Source organism: Zootoca vivipara, chromosome 8 (assembly GCF_965207765.1).
Source record: "Zootoca vivipara chromosome 8, rZooViv2.hap1.1, whole genome shotgun sequence".
NCBI classification, from domain to species: domain Eukaryota; kingdom Metazoa; phylum Chordata; class Lepidosauria; order Squamata; family Lacertidae; genus Zootoca; species Zootoca vivipara.
Genome location: NC_142591.1, coordinates 23788401 through 23809171, shown reverse-complemented (window position 1 = coordinate 23809171; position 20771 = coordinate 23788401). Strand labels below are relative to the sequence as shown.

General features: G+C 45.2%; 1 protein-coding gene across 1 annotated transcript in view; it reads left to right on the top strand.

Moving 5' to 3' along the window:
- PXDC1 (PX domain containing 1) overlaps nucleotides 1-20662 on the top strand; it is a 38413-nt gene extending 17751 nt beyond the window's left edge. Inside the window, exons 2-5 of the mRNA XM_035126385.3 lie at nucleotides 6097-6188; nucleotides 8009-8126; nucleotides 13438-13549; nucleotides 18648-20662. Coding sequence (XP_034982276.1) covers nucleotides 6097-6188; nucleotides 8009-8126; nucleotides 13438-13549; nucleotides 18648-18765 — 440 coding nt within the window. The 3' untranslated portion in view covers nucleotides 18766-20662. The remainder of the gene's footprint in view (nucleotides 1-6096; nucleotides 6189-8008; nucleotides 8127-13437; nucleotides 13550-18647) is intronic.
- Nucleotides 20663-20771: the final 109 nt, after the last annotated feature.

Sequence of the window (20771 nt, the reverse complement as noted above, 5' to 3'; positions counted from 1 at the left end):
GATTTGAGCAGTTATTCCCTCTTCCTATAGTGTTTGGGAACTGAAGTTCTGGGGTTGAGAGGAACTCTCACCAGACAATTCTTTGCATCTCACTCTTTGCATCTCGCTCTTTCCCAGGAGACCAGGGCCCTGCAGGATTTGTCATCTTTCCGCAGGGCCTGCAAGACAGAGCTGTTCCACCTGGCCTTTGGGTTAGACTCAGCTTGACCCCTGTGTTTTCCTCCCTCATGGCTTGGATTTATGGATTACTTGAAATGAGGCTGCACTTTAAATTTTAATACTGTATTTTAATTAATTGTTTTTATGTTTTATTGTAATTCTGTTGGTGTCAGCTGCCCTGAGCCCGGTTTTTGACTGGGGAGGGCGGGGTATAAATAAAAATTTATTATTATTAATTATTATTATTATTCAAATTCCGTCCAGAATTTGGCAAAGTGCAAGAAGGTGGTCATATAAGACCTTTGTTAATAGTACTAACAGGAGTGCCCAGTGCCATGGGAGTAGCCAAGGGGGAGCAGGGGGGCATCTGCCCCCCCCCAGATCAAGTAAATCAATAGAAATACTTAACTAACTGACCAATCACATAATTTCTACCCCCCCCAACAAAAATCCTGGCTATGCCCATGCGAGTGCTGCCCGGGATTTCATAGAAACCAACAAACTGTGGTGAAAAATAATAATGAATAGTGTAATTTGTGAGTTTGGACCCTTCATGTCCAAAATTGGGAGAAGTCATACCAAAGCCACATTTTGGTCTGCCATCTTAATTCAAAATGATGTAGGTAAAGGTAAAGGGGCCCCTGACCATCAGGTCCAGTCGTGTCCGACTCGGGGGTTGCGGCGCTCATCTCGCTCCGCAGACAGCTTCCGGGTCATGTGGCCAGCATGACAAAGCTGCTTCTGGCAAACCAGAGCAGCGCACGGAAACACCGTTTACCTTCCCGCCGTTTACCTTCCCTATTTATCTACTTGCACTTTTTTGATGTGCTTTCGAACTGCTAGGTGGGCAGGAGCTGGGACCGAGCAACGGAAGCTCACCCCGTTGCAGGGATTCGAACCGCCGACCTTCTGATCAGCAAGCCCTAGACTCTGTGGTTTAACCCACGGCGCCACCTGGGTCCCTTCAAAATGCCGTGCGGAATCCAAATGAAGAGACAGACAAGCCACTTTCTAAAATGTATTGTAGATTAATGGGCTGCGGTGGCTCTGAGCCAAAGTCTGTAAAACTGAGTGTCCTCCTCCAATTCAACAACCCAAACATAGTTCACATCTTGGAGATTATAGCAAGCTAGAAGCAGTCTGAGTGTGCATGCAGATCATGGCATAAGTCTAATGAGACACACTTAAATGACCCCACCCAGATATCTGAGCAAGCACGTAACTATGACACAGGCCAACCTGCGGCCCCACCCCTCCAAAACCCTTCCACAGTCAGTTAATCTAACCTAAGGGAAAATTCTTTCCAAACATGCTGCTAACATTTGTTAGGACATGCTTGTAGTTTAATTGCAGTTGCTTCTGTTCAACGAACCCTGGAAATTTCTGAGTAGTGGACACCTTTTTATTATTACTGTATTTAAAAGCCTTCAGCAGAGCTGTTTCCAAAGATAATAGAAATTTCATTTTTTAAAAAACAAAACAAAACAAAAACAAAACCCAGACATATTAAAAGCCCCATAAATACGCAAAAACCAAACCAAACCAAAACAACAACAACAACAACAAAGCTGAGGAAAGAAAAAATGCCTTTGACTAGTGCTGAAAAGAGAACAGTATTTATTGGTACTAGGTGGGCCACTCTGAGGAGATTCCAAAAATAGGGTGCCACCACTAAAAAGGCTTTTTCTCTTTTCCCCCCAGCTCAATGGTCAGAAAAGCTGGAGAAGATGGTGTTAAGGAGCCCTCACTGGAAGGGGCTTTTGCATTCAAAAGGGACCACTGGGATATTCTATTCAGCAAATGTGCCTAGGATCTAGATACAGCTAGGGCTGCTGGAATCTTAGGCAAGTCAAACTCAACAACTTTTGGGTTTGTCTAAAGAAAGCGCAACAACCTTTCAATTTTTACTTTTTGAGCATAATTTGAGGGTGGTATATTGTGAACTGCACTGTACTTCCCATCTATGGCTTTTGGAGTGGAAAAATTAACTTTTAGCACTTACTGGCTCTATTTCATTAATGCAACAAAGTTTCTATAGGTGGTTTTGATGCCACAATGTAGGGAATTCTTGAAACGGCACTTGTGCCAGGTGGCAGTCTGATTATAAATAGGCAGCTTTCACTTAGAGACAACTTTGCCCTTTATTAGTGTCTCGAGGTGAAACAGATGTGTGAGATATAACCTTGGCATATTACCCTCCCCTTCTTTTCCTTCAGCCTCTGTTTCCTTGTTTCCTGCACCGTCAACTAGACTGCAATTTCCTTGGGGCAGAGATCTGTGCTCTTTGCTTGCTTGCTCATTTACTTCCTAAACACCTGCATCACTTTTCAGTCAAAGGTTCTCATTGTGGTTCGCATTAAATAATCAAAAAGATGATACTGTTTCGTCAGGCACCGTGTGCGCAGAGTGTGCATTTGAATATGCAAGGATACGTGCTGTGAAATTATTTGGCAAAACAACGACTTTTTACTAAAATAGTCCAAAAGGAGAAAGTGAGCAATGAGAAGATTATGATGCTTCCATGTGGCAGTTTATTGTGGACTCTGTGCTGCTCATGCGTGGAGGATTCTCACAGCATCAACATGGTGTTGTCCTCATGAGTAAAGGTAAAGGTAAAGGGACTCCTGACAATTAAGTCCAGTCGTGGATGACTCTGGGTTGCGGTGCTCATCTCGCATTATTGGCTGAGGGAGCCGGCGTACAGCTTCCAGGTCCTGTGGCCAGCATGACAAAGCCGCTTTTCGGCGAACCAGAGCAGAGCACGGAAATGCCGTTTACCTTCCCGCCGGAGCAGTACCTATTTATCTACTTGCACTTTGATGTGCTTTCGAACTGCTAGGTGGGAAAGAACTGGGAGCGAGCAACGGGAGCTCACCCTGTCGCGAGGATTTGAACCGCCGACCTTCTGATCGGCAAGCCCTAGGCGCTGTGGTTTAACCTCATGAATAGTTCATCTCATATTATTTCCCCATTTAATTAGGGTTGATCATTTCTGCAGAAAATCTGCTAAATTAAACAGCAGCAGCAGCAGCAGGAACAACAACAACAGAGAGATGGTAAATCAGGATTTAATTGATGGGGATGAGGTGTCATTTTGTAGAGGATGTTGCTGTGCAGATGCTGTAAAAATGCACACATGAACAGCACCAAGTCCACAGAAAATTGCTACGTGGAACCCTATGATACCATCACCATCATTTACTAATACCTCAGACTCGAGACTATTTTAGTAAAAAGATGGTTTTGCCAAATGATCTCAGGATGCTTGCATATTATATACAGTAGCTGCCTTTCCCATATGAGGTAATTCTAGGTTATATGTGGCATTATGCTGCTCTCTGCTGGATGTCTTGGAAATTGCCGTGGAATTGACATTTTTAATCTGCCTCTCCATTATGGGCACATGCAATCGTCACAGCACTTTCTAAAATTTATTTTGCGTTTTGATTCCTGAACTTCCCCTGTTCCTTTAACAGTGAAATCAAGGCAGCTTTACTTTCAACTAAGTACAATAAATGCATGCCAAATCATAAGAAAAGATACATAATTAGATAATAGGAACAGATACCCTTTTTTCAAAGACCGTTTCTCAGCATTTTGCCACACACTGGAGCGATGAAGAGACAGAACCCAGGGTGGACTGTGCAGATAGAATCAGGCTTCACTCTCAAACAATTTGATATTACATGGCTGGGACAACTAGAGTAGAAAACAGGCTTAAACTTATCTCAGTATCACCCCTCATTTTCATATTAATGAGTGGCTTTCATTCATTCCTATGGATTAAAATAAAGCACATTCAGAGATACCGTGACTTTCACACAGAGACATCTCCCTAATGGTAGGTGTATTGCCAGTTCATGGTAACATAAACCAGTTATTAAAACACACACATGAAAACACACACATTTAAAAGAAGGCAATAACAATCTGATATATGTTCAATGGAATTGGTTAAAACTAAGTCTTAATTTGCCTCTAGAAGTTCCAGAACAATTGGCATTGATGAGTTTCCATGGAGGCGGCTATTCCCTAGAGTCAGAGTAGTGACCCAGGATGGAAACATGGGGGAGGGAAATCTTAAAGGTCAACCAAGGGTGGGGAGCAGCTGTGGCTCAGTGGTAGGGCATCTGCCTTGCGTGGAACAGGTCCCTAGCTCTATCCCCAACATCTCGAGGTAGAGCTGTGAATGTCCTCCATCTGAAACCCCACAGAGCCACCGCCAATCAGGGTAGACAATGTCTGGCTAGATGGACCAATGGGCTGCCTCAGTAGAAGGCAGTTTCCTATGTTCTTAGCATAGGGTTGCCAGACTCAATAGAGGACAGGACTTCTGTGCCTTTAATTGCCCTGCTCTCTTTTGAGCCTGGAAACCTTAAAGAGAAACCAGCAGACCCTTTGTTTAATTTCCAAGCAAAGGGTCTGCTGGTTTCTCTTTAAGGTTTCCAGACTCAAAAGAGAGCAGGGCAATTAAAGGCACAGAAGTCCTGTCCTCTATTGAGTCTGGCAACCCTATCTTAGCATCAATAATAGGAGGCCTTCTCAGTGGTGACCTTGTAGTTGTGGAACTGTATGGACACTTCACAAAGCTAAAATCTAGATCAGGCATCCCCAAACTTTGGCCCTCCAGATGTTTTGGACTACAATTCCCATCATCCCTGACCACTGGTCCTGTTAGCTAGGGATCATGGGAGTTGTAGGCCAAAACATCTGGAGGGCCGCAGTTTGGGGATGCCTGATCTAGATTAATTTTAGAAATCCTTTACACCTGAGGCCATAGCTGCCAAGTTATCCCTTTTTTACAGGGATTTTCCCTTATGCTGAATAGGCTTCCTCGCGAGAAAAGCGAAAACTTGGCAGCTATGCCTGAGGCCTTTGAACCTCCCTCGTACTGCTTTCTGTGCGTTCTGCCAATGATAAATGGAGCATTCATAAGACCTAATATATATCTTTTCAGGCTGCCATTTGGTAATGATGTATGGAGGGGGGAGCAGGCTTAGATAATCTAGCAAAGGGCTGAGGAATATGCATTCTAGCCTTCTAATAAAATCAACTGCCTAATCGATTCTTAGCCATGTTGAAGTCCTCAGGCTAGGATAGGTTCAGCATTAAATGTATACTTGAATGCATATAACTGAAGAAAAGGAAAAACTGGTTCCTCTATAACAGGGGTCCCCAAACTAGGGGTCCCCAAACTACGGCCCCCGGGCCGGATGCGGCCCAATTGGCCTCCCAATCCGGCCCGCGACGACCCCCGCCGCCTGCTGCCGCCGCCCGCTCTTACGGCGCGCTGCGCGGCGGCGATCTTCAAAATCGGCAAAAAATCGCCGAAAATCCTTTGTGCGCATGCGTATGGGCCTCTCCCGACCCAGAAGAGGTCATTTCCGATGCACTTCCGGGTCGGGGGAGGCCCATACGCATGCGCACAAGCGATTTTCGGCGATTTTTTTCGACCGTGTGCGCATGCGCACGGGCGCACACTCCCCCGCCCTCCGGCCCGCTGCGCGTGCACTCCCCTGCCCTCCGGCCCGCCGCGCGGTCGGCGCGGTCGGCGCGGCGGGCACCGGCCCGAAGCCCGGTAAGTCTGGGGACCCCTGCTCTATAACAAGGGTGGCCAACTCCCAAGAGACTGCGATCTACTCACAGAGTTAAAAAGAGGCAGTGATCTACCCCATTTTGGGGGGGTTCAGGTTGTTGAGCTTTTTTTTAGGGAGGAAAGCCAGTTTTTTTAGGGGTTCAGGTCAAAGTTGTTGAGCTTTTTTAGGGGAGTCAAACAAAGTTGTTGAGCTTTTTTGAGGGGAGCCAGTGATCTACCACAGACATCAAGTGATCTACTGGTAGATCATGATATACCTGTAGGACATGCCTGCTCTATAAGATGCTGTGTGTTTGGTCCCTCCACACCCCACGTTCCTTACAGAGCTCCTTTGTTTCCAGGACTAATCACCATTAAGGAGTCTCACGACATAGAAGCCAGGCTTAACGAAGTAGAGAAGCTCCTCAAGAATATTATAAATATGCCTTGGAAGGTAAGTGGAGCAGATGCAAAGACTTACTGATGAAAACTGGGGCTACCACCTTATCGTTTGTGGTCTTAACAGCTATGATGCACTAGCTCTAACTTCCCCATGGGTCATTTCCCTTGTTTTGGTCTCCGGGCTTCTGATTCTTTCTGCTAAATAAATCACACATTCCATTCAGCTGCACCCTTTCTTAAAATTCATGGAAATCTGTCAAAGGTAATAAGTGAATAGCTTATTTTCATGTGAAACTCAATCCATTGGGCAGCCTGCACTGGGGAAGGGCTTGGCAGGGGGTTGGACTGGATGGCCCTTGTGGTCTCTTCCAACTCTGTGATTCTATGTAGCCTGATGGTAGCGCCATCTGCTTTGCATGCAGAAGGTCCCAACTTCAATCTCCAGTCTCTCCAGGTAGGGCTGGGAAATCCTCCTCGCCTGAACCCCTAGAAAACCACTGCCAACGGATGCAGACCGCCGCGAACTTGATGTACCAGTGGTCTGATTCAGTCCAACACTGAATCAAACATCCACTGCAATGATTGCCCATTGAAATCAATACCATTGTAATTTGAGAGAGACGCTTGCTTGATGCTAGCGGTTGTTATGTGTGCATACTGTGTGGGAGAGTTTATTCCACCTTTTTGTCACCACTAAGAAATGCAGAAACAAATCCATCAAGCAAATGCGGAGAAACATTGTAGATCTACAGCTGACACAGAAGCAGGGCTGTTATGGGAACGGGGCCGATCTTCCCTTCCCCCTTCGTAAAAGGATTTGACCCAACAGGAGTGACAGAATGCATCCAGTGTGCTGTATAGCTCATGGGGGATGTAGGCTGGGTACCATTTATCCTGCCGCCAATGCTTTCCCCGCACTAGCGTTGGAAGCCACAAACTCCTGAACAGTAGCCACGATCCACATCTATCCTGGAGCTTCTTGGGGAAAACTGCTGTTGGATGCCTTTTCTCTCAAATCAGCTTCCATCCATTTTGAAAACTTTCTAAAACTGGGCACGGTATGGAGAAAAGTGGATAGCGAAAAGTTTTTTTCTCTCTCTCTCATGACACCAGGTCCCATGGACTGAATTTTGGAAGATCTAGGACAGGCATAGGCAAACTTGGCCCTCCAGGTGTTTTGGGACTACAACTCCCATCATCCCTGACCACTGGTCCTGTTAGCTAGGGATGATGGGAGTTGTAGTCCCAAAACATCTGGAGGGCCGAGTTTGCCTATGCCTGATCTAGGACCATGGGACTTGGTTCCATAGGAGGCAGTTAAGGGCACTAACTTGGATTAAAAGTGGATTAGACATGGAGGATAATGTTACGGATGCCTACCAACCACCGTCAGAGGCAGTAACGCTTTTGAATATCATTTGCTGCAAACTACAGGAGGGGAGAATGCTTTTGTGGTCATGTTCTGCTCCCTGGTGTCCCACAAACATCTAGTTGGGCACTGTGAGAACAGGATGCTAGTCTAGATGTACCATTGACGTGACCCAGAAGGCTTTCCTTATTTCTTCTCTCTAGGGGCAGCAAAGAAGTAGGTGGCAAGCCCAGAGGGGATCCTGGACCCTTCATCTGTGTGTTGCCTTTGTGGTTAAAACCAGATCCCACTCTTGCACTTCCTATATTATTGGGGCAATTCCATGTTTAAACATGCATGGCTGCCATTATTGTGTCGTGTTGACCCTGACATTTGCGGCCCCAAGCTTAGAACGTGCTCCTTCAGTAAATAAAGGCAACCATGGAAATGAGCTCCCAGATGAGATTTCCTCCCATTCCCGAGCTCTTGTAATAATAATTTTCTGTTTTATCCTTTTTCTCCAGTACTCCAGATCAGAAGTCGTCCTCACCTTCTTCGAAAGATCTCCTTTAGATCAGGTGTTAAAAAATGACAATGTCCATAAAATTCAACCAAGCTTTCAAAGTCCAGTTAAAATATCAGGTAAGAGTTATCAACCTGCTTTAGCGACGATAGTTGATATTATTGTTTTACCCATCTTCATCCATATGGTTCAAAAGAGATTCATTTCCACTCTAAGGCTTCTCAAAGACATCATACTAAAGACTCCCTGGGACAGCTCAGTTGGCAGAGCATGAAACTCTTCATCTCAGATTCATGGGATTGAGCCCCGCATTGGGCAAAAGATTCCTGCATTGCAGGGGGTTGGATTAGATGACTCTCATGGTCCTTTCAAACTCTACAGTTCTCTGATTCTAAAGCACAATGTGAAGAAGCTTTGTTTGATTCAGTCATACATTTTAGCTAACTGAAGCAAAAATCATAAAGAAGCAATGGTTTTTCGACATCAACCTCGTTGGACTGGTCGTGTTGTGCGGATGCCTGATTATGCCTGTAGGAGCGTCTCCACCCCTATTGTTCTACCCGGACACTGAGGTCCAGCGCCGAGGGCCTTCTGGCGGATCCCTCGCTACGAGAAGCCAAGTTACAGGGAACCAGGCAGAGGGCCTTCTCGGTAGTGGCACCCACCCTGTGGAATGCCCTCCCACCAGAGGTCAAAGAGAACAACAATTACCAGACCTTTAGAAGGCATCTCAAGGCAGCCCTGTTTAGGGAAGCTTTTAATGTTTGATGGATTTCTGTATTTTAATGTTTTGTTGGAACCCAGTCAGATGGGTGGGATATAAATAATAAATTATTATTATTATTATTATTATTATTATTATTATTATTATTATTATTATTATCGTCTTCCAAAGCAACTACGTATTTTTTGCTCCATAAGTCACACTTTTTTCCTCCTAACAAGTAAGGGGAAATGTCTGTGTGTCTTATGGAGTGAATGTGTGGTCCCTGGAGCCGAATTGCCCAGGGACAAAAAGCAGATAGTACTCCTTTTTAAGAAAGAAAGAAAGAAAGAAAGAAAGAAAGAAAGAAAGAAAGAAAGAAAGAAAGAAAGAAAGAAAGAAAGAAAGAAAGAGCTAAAGGCTAACAAGAGAGAAAGAGGAGTGTTGAAAGGAGTGCTAAGAGGAAAACATGCTTGGCAAACCCTCACTGTGATCAACTCCTGCCTGGAAACCCATGTCCCCACTGTGGAGGGACGTGTGGATCCAGAACTGGCCTCCACAGTCACTGATGGACTTACTGTTAAGACTGTCTTCATGGAAGACAATCTTACTCAGCTATGAGGGAACGCCGAAGAAGAAGAAGAAGAAGAGCTAACTGAAGCAAAAAAACCATTTAAAGAAGGACTTGGAAAGAGGCAGCGGCGGCGGCGGGGGGGGCAGAGGTCCACTTACTTCAGGCAGGAGAGAGGGAGATAGGGTCTGTATATTCCCTCTCCTTTCCTTTGAAAGTTGACATCCCATTCAGAAAGGCTGTGGCTCACTGGTGAAGCAACTGAGGTTCAATCCCTGGCATCTCCAGGTAGGACTGGGGGGGGGGGGAACGATCCCTATCAGAGACCTTTGAGAGCAGCTGTCATTCAGTGCAGACAACACTGAGCTAGACACACGGATGACTCAGTATAAGGCAGCTTCCTATGTTCCTAGAATCTTGCAGGGTAAAATTATCCAGTGTTTTTGCTAGGCTGAACAATGTTAAAGCTAACTGCTAAGGTAGTATTTAACCTTTGGAAGAGAAAAGCTGTAGTCTCAAGGATGCAAGAAGAAAAAAAAGCTAATGCTATTCTAGGCTGCATCAATAGAAGTCTAGTGTCACGATCAAGGGAAGCAATAATCCCACTCTATTCTGCCTTGGTCAGACCACATGTGGAATACAGTGTGCTGTTCCGGGAGGCACAATTTAAGAAGGATAGCGGCAAGCTGGAATGCGTGCCGAGGAGGGTGACCAAGATGATCAAGAAGAGTCTGGAAGCCAAGCCTTATGAGGAACGGTTGGATATGTTTAGCCTGAATAAGAATCACAGAATTGTAGAGTTGAAAGGGGACACAATGCTCAACTAAGCCAGCCCCCTGCAGTGCAGGAATCATTTGCCCAATGTGGGGCTCGAACCCACAACCCTGAAATTAAGAGTTTCTTATTCTGTTGACTGGGTGATCCACAGGTAGTGAGAGGAGATATGATAGCCACCTTCAAATATCTAAGGCATGTCACGTGGAAGATGGGGCAAGTTTTTCCTGCTCTGGAGGTTAGAGTCCAAACCAATGGATTCTAATTGCTAGAAAGGCGATTCCAAGCTCTTTGACAGCGGAATGTGTTCTCTCATAAGGTGGAGGACTCTCCTTCCTTGGAGGTTTCTAAGTGGAGTTTGGATGGCCAGCATGGTGTGCTTGGGTTGTGATTGCTGCACTACAGGGGTTAGACTGGATGATGCTCAGGGTCCCTTCTAATTCTACAATTCTATGATTCTGTGTGGGGAGAAAAGCAAAGCAAAATAATATTCCGGTCATATTTCACATTGGATCTGCTGCGGTTTTGTTTGTTGGCCATTTGTTATCATCCAAAGAAGATTGGAATGGGGAGAGGGCAGACATATTTTGTATTCAATAAAGAAAAGCCTGTTCCCAAAACAGTCTCTCTCCAGATTAAAGAGGAAAGGAAAGTATACCAGATGGTAAGAGGCTCGGAGTCTGGAGTTTACATCTCAGTCTGCAGCACAATCCTTTGTTGCAGAAGATGAGTCATACTTTAAGTGCACTTCCTGATGGGTTAGGACAGGGGTGTCAAACTCAAATTCATCAGGGGCCGCATCAGCAGTTTGGTCACCCTCAAAGGGCCGGTTGTATCTGTAGGACTATGTGTCCACTCTTTATTATCATAAATTATTGTCACTGCATTCAATTATTACTGTTTTATGTAATAATGTAAGTAATAACTAGCTCTGAAAGCTGAAACATAGTCAGAATAATGGCAAGTAGATATTCAAATGTACAATTATTGTACAATTTATTGAAAAATGATTTTTGGTAACTGCACTGGGTGGTGGAGGCTCGCTAGGGTTTCATGCAGGAGCTTTGCAGAGCTACTGGTACCTGGAGATGCTGGGGTCCTTCTGCATGCAGGACAGATGTTCTGCCAGTGAGCCACCACCCTTCACCAAAGGGACTGGCTGAGGTTGACTCACTGGAGCTGCTCTCCTGGTTCCAGGGTTTAAGGGCCAGAAGTATAAAGCAGCATCCTATGTTTCTGAGGAGAGGGAGAGGGAGGGGAGGGGAGGGGAGGAAGGAAAGAAGGAAGGAAGGAAGGAAGGAAGGAAGGAAAGAGGGAGTGGGAGTGGGAGTGAGAGAGGAAGGAAGGAAAGAGGGGAGAGAAAGAAGAGTAGGAAATAAGGAAGAGAATAAAGAAGGAAAGAAAAGAAAGAGGGAGAGAAGACGGAAAGGGAGAAAGATGGAAGGAAGTAGAGGGAAAGAAAGAATAAGAATGAGGGAGAGGAAGAAAGTTGGGAAGGACGGAAGGAAGAAAGGAAGTAAGTAAGAAAGAAAGAAAGAAAGAAAGAAAGAAAGAAAGAAAGAAAGAAAAGAGGGAGCAGGAGGGAAAGAAAAAGAAAGAGGGAGAGAGGACAGAGATAAAGAAGGAAGGAAGGAGAGGGAAAGAAAGAATAAGAACGAGAGAGAGGAAGAAAGAAAGGAAGGGAAGGGGGGGTCGCCGCCTTGATTCAGCGCCAGAAAAGAGCGCGAAGGGACCCAGGGGCAAAAAGCATTTCCCCGGCCCCAGCTGTTTGTCGGCGCTTTGTTGGCGCGGCGCTTCAGCAGCAAGGTCCCACTGCTGGGTCCCGCTGGCTGGGGCGCTCGGCGGGCCACATGACGAGGTCTGGCGGGCCGGATTTGGCCCCCGGGCCTTGTGTTTGACACCCGTGGGTTAGGAGAAGGAGGGCAGCAGAGACAGGGAACGGATAGAAAACTTAACAATACTAAGCTCAGAAAAGGCAAAAGAGAATCACCCTTCTGCTCAAGTGTTGTGTCTGAGTGAAGATAATGAGAATATGCTTAAAACCAAAAATAACAGACGGTCTAGTTTCGTCTTGCACAGTCAGGTTAGTGTGGCAAAGTGGGCAAAATCTTTTAGGGGTTCCCAGAATAAAGTTTCTGGCTTTAAAATGCTGTACCTAATTAGAGGGGTTCTCTGTTATTTTTGCACAAAGCACTGGCGTGTAGGGTACAAGAGCCCTTTCATTCTCTCTCCCCCCCCCCCCGCTTCCCTCCCATTGACAATCTGTTACTGAAGGCTGTCATTGCTTGGCAAAATTCAGCTCAAGACAAACAGAATTGCAGCCTCCCGCGCTAATTGAATACTGAGAAGTTTGCAATCCTCATCGTAACTGTTTCTGTCACAGCTGAGGAATCAAAAGTCAAATGTTTCTTGTTATGCATATGCATCCCACTTCTGAGTGGGGAGATATTCCATGGGTACGGTGCTCGTGCAGGATCCAGTTTCTTTGGAAGGAGGTCACTGGCGTTAGTTACACACATTATATAGAATCATAGGATGGTAGAGTTGGAAGGGATCCCGAGGATCATCTAGTCCAACCCCCTGCAATGCAGGAATATGCAGCTGTCCCTTACGGGGATCGAACCTGCCACCTTGGCATTATCAGCACCATGCTCTAACCAACTAAGCTATCCAGGCTGACCCAAAGAAGATTGAAATGCCACATATAGCCAGCAGGAGTCAGTGTTCTCATTTGCCCTTGTTGATTCTGCTTAGCAAATAAAGCACTTCTGGGTCGCTGCCATCAGAGCTATACGTGGAAACAAGTGAGAGGTTCACAACATTAACGTTTCAATAGATTCCACTTACCAATTCAATTTCTTGGGGTGGGGGTGACATTGTACCCTAAAATATGCTTTCAGCTATCCAGGCTCAGTTTTGGGTGTCTGATTGGGCCTGTCCTGTGATTCAGTTTGGCTTAATGATCTTATCAGGAGGTAGGGTTATTTAAATACCAATTGCTTCACTTAACTGTGGTAATACACCCCCTCATTTTTCCCCTTGCAGACTCTCCAAGGATGTTTACATCACTGACGTCTTACAGTTAGAATGACCATAAGATACTTTCTGTCTGAGAACAATTGGAATTTGCCAGTGATTTCTAAAGAGGCTGTTTATCCAAGAGATGGCCCATAAATTTCCTTTAGCTAAGGCTTAATCCATAAATCAGAGATGCTTACAGTAAATTTGTATAAGTGTATTCTTTTGTGTGGGGAAACATTTATGTCTCCTTTTCCTCAAATAATGTTTGATTTGTGATCTCATTTGTTAAGTAGGCACACGTTTCTTTCCGGAATTAGTCCTCATATATTGATGTTTCCCCTTTTCCTTTCTCCTTCCATAGAAATCATGCGATCTAATGGATTTTGTTTAGCCAACACTGAAACAATAGTCATTGATCACAGTATACCAAACGGGAAAGAAAAGCACTTAGATGTCGATTCGGCGGAACATTTGTAAGTATGCATGGTATTTGAATGAATATTTCCACCCGTAAACATAAATGCCCATTCTTAACATCATATTTGTGTCATCCCAGGGTTGATCAAGAAACAAAATGTTAGACGAAGCTGTTTGATGAAATATATTGCCTCTTTCCCCTGCCCCACCTCAAGCAGGATCTAAGTTTGGGGTGAGAGTTTACCATGGGGCAATGCCTCCCATACTACCAAGAGCAGCGTAATCTGTAGGAAAAGTAGACTGGAGATACAAGTCTGAGAACTAATATTGAGGTGGAAGATGACAGGGAGGGAACAATATTAGGGCTGGGCGATATATTGTCCAAAACTGGTTTGAAGTCCATATTGTGATAGCAGTTTCATAAATTTTGACCTGGCAATATATTGTGTGTGTGTGTGTGTGTGTGTGTGTGTGTGTGTGTGTGCTATGCAAAAATCACAATGTGGGGGAAAATGTGAAGCCAGCCAATTGCCTCTCCAAGGCTCCATTCTTATTTCAGACATTGTGATATATCAGCCGTGCTTTTTTTAAATGGGGTATGCAAGGGTACGCAGTACTGGCACTTCTTTTTTGTTGTTGTTAAAAAGTGTGGGACTTACTGTAACAACTTCATGGTGAGTTCCGGCACCTATTTTTTCTAGAAAAAAAAGCACTGTACATCAGTATATTGCAATGATATATAACTGATGATATAACACAATCTTGAAAACTAGCTCCATCCTTATTTCAGACATTGTGATATATCAGTATATCGTGATGTTTAGCTGGCGATATAGCACCATGTTGAAAACCAGGCATCACCCAGCCCTACTGCTTGCCTCTACATAGTTCCATCCTTATTTCAGACATTGAACATCCAACGTTTTCGAGTTACGAGCGAAAAAAGTGGCCACGTGCTTACGATTTTCCTGACATCCAAACGGAGAACCCGTTCGCGGCTAGATGCGGTTTCCTTGACTTATGAATTTTTTCGTTTCCAATGCATTCCTATGGGAAACTGTGTTTCCTATGGGAAACTCGACTTACGAAGTTTTCGACCTACGAGTGTGCATTCGGAACGGATTAAATTCGTAAGTCGAGGTCCCACTGTATATCGATATATATAGATGTTTAGCTGGCGCTATAATGCAATTTTGAAAACCAGGTATTGCCCAGTGTTAGACAATATGTTTTTCCATTCTACCAAGATTGGGTTGGATGTAAAAGCATGAGGGAGGTATTGAATGGTGGCAGACATTGGAGAGGAGAGTCAAAGCAGAGCTAGGGTAGGTAGTGAGAGGAGACGGCCAGGGTCAAGGAATGAAATTCCATGAAATTCTATACGCCTTTACCTAGGTAAAGGTAAAGGGACCCCTGACCATTAGATCCAGTCGTGACCGACTCTGGGGTTGCGCGCTCATCTCGCATTATTGGCCGAGGGAGCCGGCGTACAGCTTCCAGGTCATGTGGCCAGCATGACAAAGCTGCTTCTGGCAAACCAGAGCAGCACATGGAAACGCCGTTTACCTTCCCGCTGTAGCGGTTCCTATTTATCTACTTGCATTTTGACGTGCTTTCGAACTGCTAGGTTGGCAGGAACTGGGACCAAGCAACGGGAGCTCACCCCGTCACAGGGATTCGAACCGCCGACCTTCTGATCAGCAAGCCCTAGGCTCAGTGGTTTAACCACAGCGCCACCTGGGTCCCTATATGCCTTTACCTAGCTGAATATAATTTGGTCACCCATCCCAGTGGCAGAGTTCTGAAACGCCAGTCTTTATCCCATTACCACGGTAACATGATGAGACTGAGCATCTGAAGACTAGAATTTATTTGGGCATTCATAAGAAATTTAGATTTACAAGCAATGAGCCGCTTGTAGATCTGAATCTCCTGTATAAATTAACATACAAAGTGGGACTCCTCTGACTTAGCGTTTTCCATTATATTGTGTGGCAGAGAGTCATTATGGATTGAATGTACCAGTCCAGCACAAGAGCCATCCTTTAGGGTTTTTTTTTATCAGCACAACTGCTCCCTTGCAGCAACAGATTCCAATCGTGTGATCAGTTTTTTGTTGTCTTCTCTTTGAATATATTTTTGTATGTTGCGAACTTCCCTTCAATTGCTTGGGGTTGTGTATTGAACCTTCAGAAAAACCCAACCCAATCATGCTGGTGAGTGGGCTATTTACACACACACACAAACACACACACACTTAATCCAGCTACTATGAGTCAGGCAGGTGGTTATTATATTACTAATGCTGAATCACATTTGGCATTAGTATAGTACTGAAAACACTCTTTTTCTTTTCCTTCTCCCCTCCACTGCAAATATTGTTTTCTATCCTGCTTTAACATAAGAGTTTGTGTCAGGAGAAGAGTTTACAGATAGCAACCAAACCAAACTGTTAAATGCTGTCTTCAAAGGCAGCTATGTTGACAATCTTCGCTGCAGAAGATCCCTAGGAAATTCTGTTCTGGCAGGTAACTGATGAGTCACCTCAAGTCGTGTTAATTAGCTTCAGATAACAGTATCTTCAAGAACTTAAATATTTGCAGTGTGAAAACTGAACTCTTCATACGTCAAGACAGAAGACAAGAGAAAAGAGGAGGAAAGAAAAGACTGAAAACCAAAACGATGACAATAAAATGGAGCAACAGTTGGTTTCCAGCATTCTTGGGCTAGATCTAGTGGTGCCAGTCTTCAGATCCTTGCACACAGCAGTGGCCTGTTTTTGTCTTAGCAGCATGCAAGGATCTCGTTGTATACATACTCTAATCTGAGTGGCCAGCTATTCCATAGGGATCTTGCAACACTTGTGCAATCATATTCCACACAGCTAAATCCTCCCCTGGTACAGTGGTGCCTCGCTAGACGAATGCCCTGCTAGACGAAAATTCCGCTTAACGAAAGGATTTTCTGATCGGAGGTTGCCTCGCTATACGACAAGGTTTTCTATGGCCACCGCTTCGTCTTGCGTTTTCCCCCCCCATCGCGCCCGACACACAGCGGGGGATCGTAGAGGGCTTCAAGCCCTCTACGATCCTCTGCTGTGTGTCGGGCGCGATGGGGGGGAAATGCAGGATCTTTCCTGTCTCCCCCCCCATCCTGCCTGTCACACAGCGGGAATCGTAGAGGGCTTGAGAAGCCCCCTACGATCCCCGCTGCGTGACAGGCGGGATCCCCCGCTGTGTCGGGCTTGCCCGGGCGCTTCAGCTCGGGGAAGCAGGCAGGAAGATGGCAACAGCCCGGGAAGCTGCGGGCTGTTGCCGTCTCCCTGCCTTCTTCCCCGAGCCATAGTGCATCGGGGGACAGAGCCGATCTTCGTGTGACAGGCGGTGGGGTAGGCAGGCAGGCAAGAGAGCAATTAATTTCGTCTAGCGAGGCACCACTGTACTCTTGCTCATATGAATGAATGTCAGAGGCAGAAGCAGAAGTCACACTGGATGAGCTTCAGTGGGGGCTTGAAGCAGGCAAACTCGCTTATGCACATAGAATATATAGTAGGGACGTGGGTGGCGCTGTGGTCTAAACCACTGAGCCTCTTGGGCTCGCTGATTGGAAGGTCGGCAGTTCGAATCCACTTGACGTGGTGAGCTCCCGTTGGTCTGTCCCAGCTCCTGCCAACCTAGCAGTTCAAAAGCATGCCAGTACAAGTAGATAAATAGGTACCACTGCGGCAGGAAGGCAAACGGCGTTTCCATGCGCTCTAGTTTCCGTCACAGTGTCCCATTGCACCAGAAGTGCTTTAGTCCTGCTGTCCACATGACCTGGAAAGCTGTCTGTGGACAAACACCGGCTTCCTTGGCATACCTGCCAAGTTGCTGTCGGAGAAATAAGGGACCGGGCAGAAGTAGCAGACCAGAAGTAGCGCTGCCGCCATTTTGGAACTGGGTGGAGCATGCTCAGAAGTGACTTTTGATGCTGCTTTGCCCAGTTCCAAAATGGCCACCGCGCCAGAAGTCACACTGCAGCCATTTTGGAACTGGGCAGAGCAGCATCAAAAGTCGCTTCTGAGCATGCTCCGCCCAGTTCCAAAATGGCCGCCGCGCCAGAATAAACCGGGGAAAAACAAAAAAATCTGATTTTTTAGCTAGGAACAGCTGGAAAAACGAGGATTTCCCGGGGAATATGGGAGACTTGGCAGCTATGTTCCTCGGCCTGAATGTAAGATGAATGCCACAACCCCATAGTTGCCTTTGACTGGACTTAACCATCCAGGGATCCTTTACCTTTACCTTACCTTACCTATATAGTCTTGAAAGGTGATCAAGGCAGCAGGGGGGATTGGTTTAAATTTCAATTAAGCAGGAAGCAGACAAATATTTCTAACATCCTTCAGAAGGAGGTGTTTCTGATTCAGTAGGTGGCAGTCTCTCCTCTTGAGTTTGCATGCATGTGGAACATTAGATTGGCTTGATTGTTGCAGCCGTCCGGGTATTTTAATCGCTGCAGTTATATTAGTTCAGAAGAACAGCTGAAGTAATCCAGCCATACTATACTACCGTAAGAATGTCTGGGGACAACAAAGAAAACTCGGGCATGTCCCAATTGTTATCTCCCTTGCGAAAGGCTTTTAGCACCATTGGTATTGTTGTGAACGAGCTGATGGTTTTTGAGCACTGTGATTAGGAGAACAAAACCATATTCAGGGGTCAGCAAACTTTTTCAGCAGGGGGCCGGTCCACTGCCCCTCACACCTTGTGGGGGGGGGTGCTCTCTCTCTCTCTCTCTCTCTCTCTCTCTCTCTCTCTCTCTCTATATATATATATATATATATATATATTTAAGGGGGGTGAACGAATTCCTATGCCCCACAAATAACCCAGAAAGGCATTTTAAATAAAAGGACACATTCTACTCATGTAAAAACACGCTGATTCCCGGACCGTCCGTGGGCCGGAATTAAAATCCGCCCCCCGGGCCTTAGTTTGCCTACCCATGCCATATATTATCCCTGGTTGGAGGCCCATGGTGCTTTCTGTCAAGGGCATCTGCCTCTTCTCAGGAGCTTAATTTCTGTTTACTTATGTGCATTCCATCTCCTTTTTAATACAGTAGCATGACCAAGCAGGAATGACATGAACGCATTGTTTTGTCCCATTCTAGGTTTGAAAATGTTGGCGAATTTACCTCTGAGCTGGAGGGCAGCGATGACCCAGCAGCATATGTCACCAACTTGTCGTACTACCACCTGGTTCCATTTGAAACTGATATTTTGGACTAAGAGTGCCAAGCGAACTTTGTGGCTGACATCAGAAGGGCGGTCTTTAAGCATGGCGGTTCACCATCATTCTATTCTAATGGACAAAGAGACATTTGTTTTGCCAAAGGGAATGAAGCAAAGACACCTGGAGCGTAATAGGCCAAGGAACTATGTCATGCAGCCGAATCAGCAGCAACCATGCCATTGACAAATCATTGGTGAATGTGCAAAAATCAGTGGCGCCGGTTCTTACTGATATACGGTAGAACTTGCAAAGACCAACCACATTTCCTCTCCCTCGAGCTCCCTCGTACCATAAGTACATTCTTAACCTTTTCCAATTAAAGGCCTCCTGTGTTCAGTTTTCATTCCTCAGAGGGACAACTTCTCACAAATGTCATGGTGGTTCATTCATTGAAAGATGCCTTATGTCATGCGTGCCTGCAGGAAATAAGCACATAAATGGATTGATTAATTTAACTTATTCTAAGCCTGTGGTTTTATTTAATCATCCAAGGGCCTGTCTTTTTCACTTGAAATAATAATTAATAATAAAAATAATTATAAAGGAAACAAGCAAGTTACATCCCAAGTTGGGGGAAAGGGAAAGTAATCCATAATTGTTATTTTTTTATTTTTATTGTACCTGAATTTTGGATGGGTCTGCTAGAAATGCTGTTAGGATTTCTCCCCTGTCTTAGAACCAGGAAATCTTCGCCGTTCTCACTATTGCAGGGTTTCCACTAGAATTGTCAGCTGGCTGTCTAGGGCAGGAATGAGGCTCTTGTGGACCACCATATGTTTGTGGACTACAGCATCCATCCATCATCCCAGTCTATGGGACTGATGGGAGTCAGATGTCCCTCTATGGCCCCTTACTTCTCATGCATTCAGAAATAAGCTTCAACCATCTACATGTGGACGTTTTAAAGCTGTGCTACAGCAACAACTACACCCTTATAAAATCCACTAGCCCACTTTGACTCTAGCCCTCCCCCTCTGTTTGCCTTCGGGGGTTGGAAGCTTGACCAAAATAGCTGTACAGCAGGCAAAGTTTTGGACCTGGAAAAGCTGCGCCGAAAGAGCTTCCATGCACAGCTATTAAGAAAACAAGTGCAATTTCGAAGGTCCTTGAAAGTGACAGCCACATTGTCACTTCTGCTTGCCACTGGCCTGGGGGAAAGAGTAAACAACTCTTGCATTCCCTGAAGGAGGGCATGGCACAGAGACAAGTTCTGTAGGCCTGAATGGCATGGATGAGAAGAGAGAACTGGTTCTGTGGTGACAGTAGTGGGCTCTGTTAACATGAAGCATTTGGGGTAACCGCAGAAGCAGGCCTCAAAGCTTTTTAACTACTGAATGGTGCTGCGTTGAGCTTGGTTTTGGCTCCAGCTCATAGGATGGCAAAGCACCTGTTCTCGCAGCTTATTCAGCCACATACTGTGATGAAGCTGCTTAATAAAGGCACATCTAAACTATAGGCCTCAAATGGTTTAATTGTCGTTCCTTCTACTCAGGGGGAATATGAAGAACTGTATTTCTGTGAGCCATGCTCCAGTAGAGTATTATCAACACCCACTGAAAATTATAGTTCCCAGAGGAAGCTGGAAATGGTGGTTAAACTGAGGAAAAAACTGATAGAGGTGTTTAGTAGAATTGCCAGAAGTTGTGTGTAGGAAATGAAGAACAGAATACATTCCAAGTTCCTTGCTCCTTTTGTTCCCCCCTCCAAGCTCCGAAGAATATGGTACATTTCCCCCTTCTCCTGTGAACCTTTCAGTATTCTTTTGTATAATGATTGTAAAACGAAATTTGCTAATGTAAATAGTAATAAATTATTGAGAACCCAACTCTTTTGCAAGAGATGTTTCCAATATATTTTAATGAAATAAAATATTACTCATTATTGTACGTGTAACACCTGGTGTTGAGCGTGATCTTAAGGTATTTGGCATATGAAACTGCCGTATTCCTTTGGTCCGTCTAGTCTGATACAGTATTTCCTGCTCTGAATGGGAGTAGCTTTC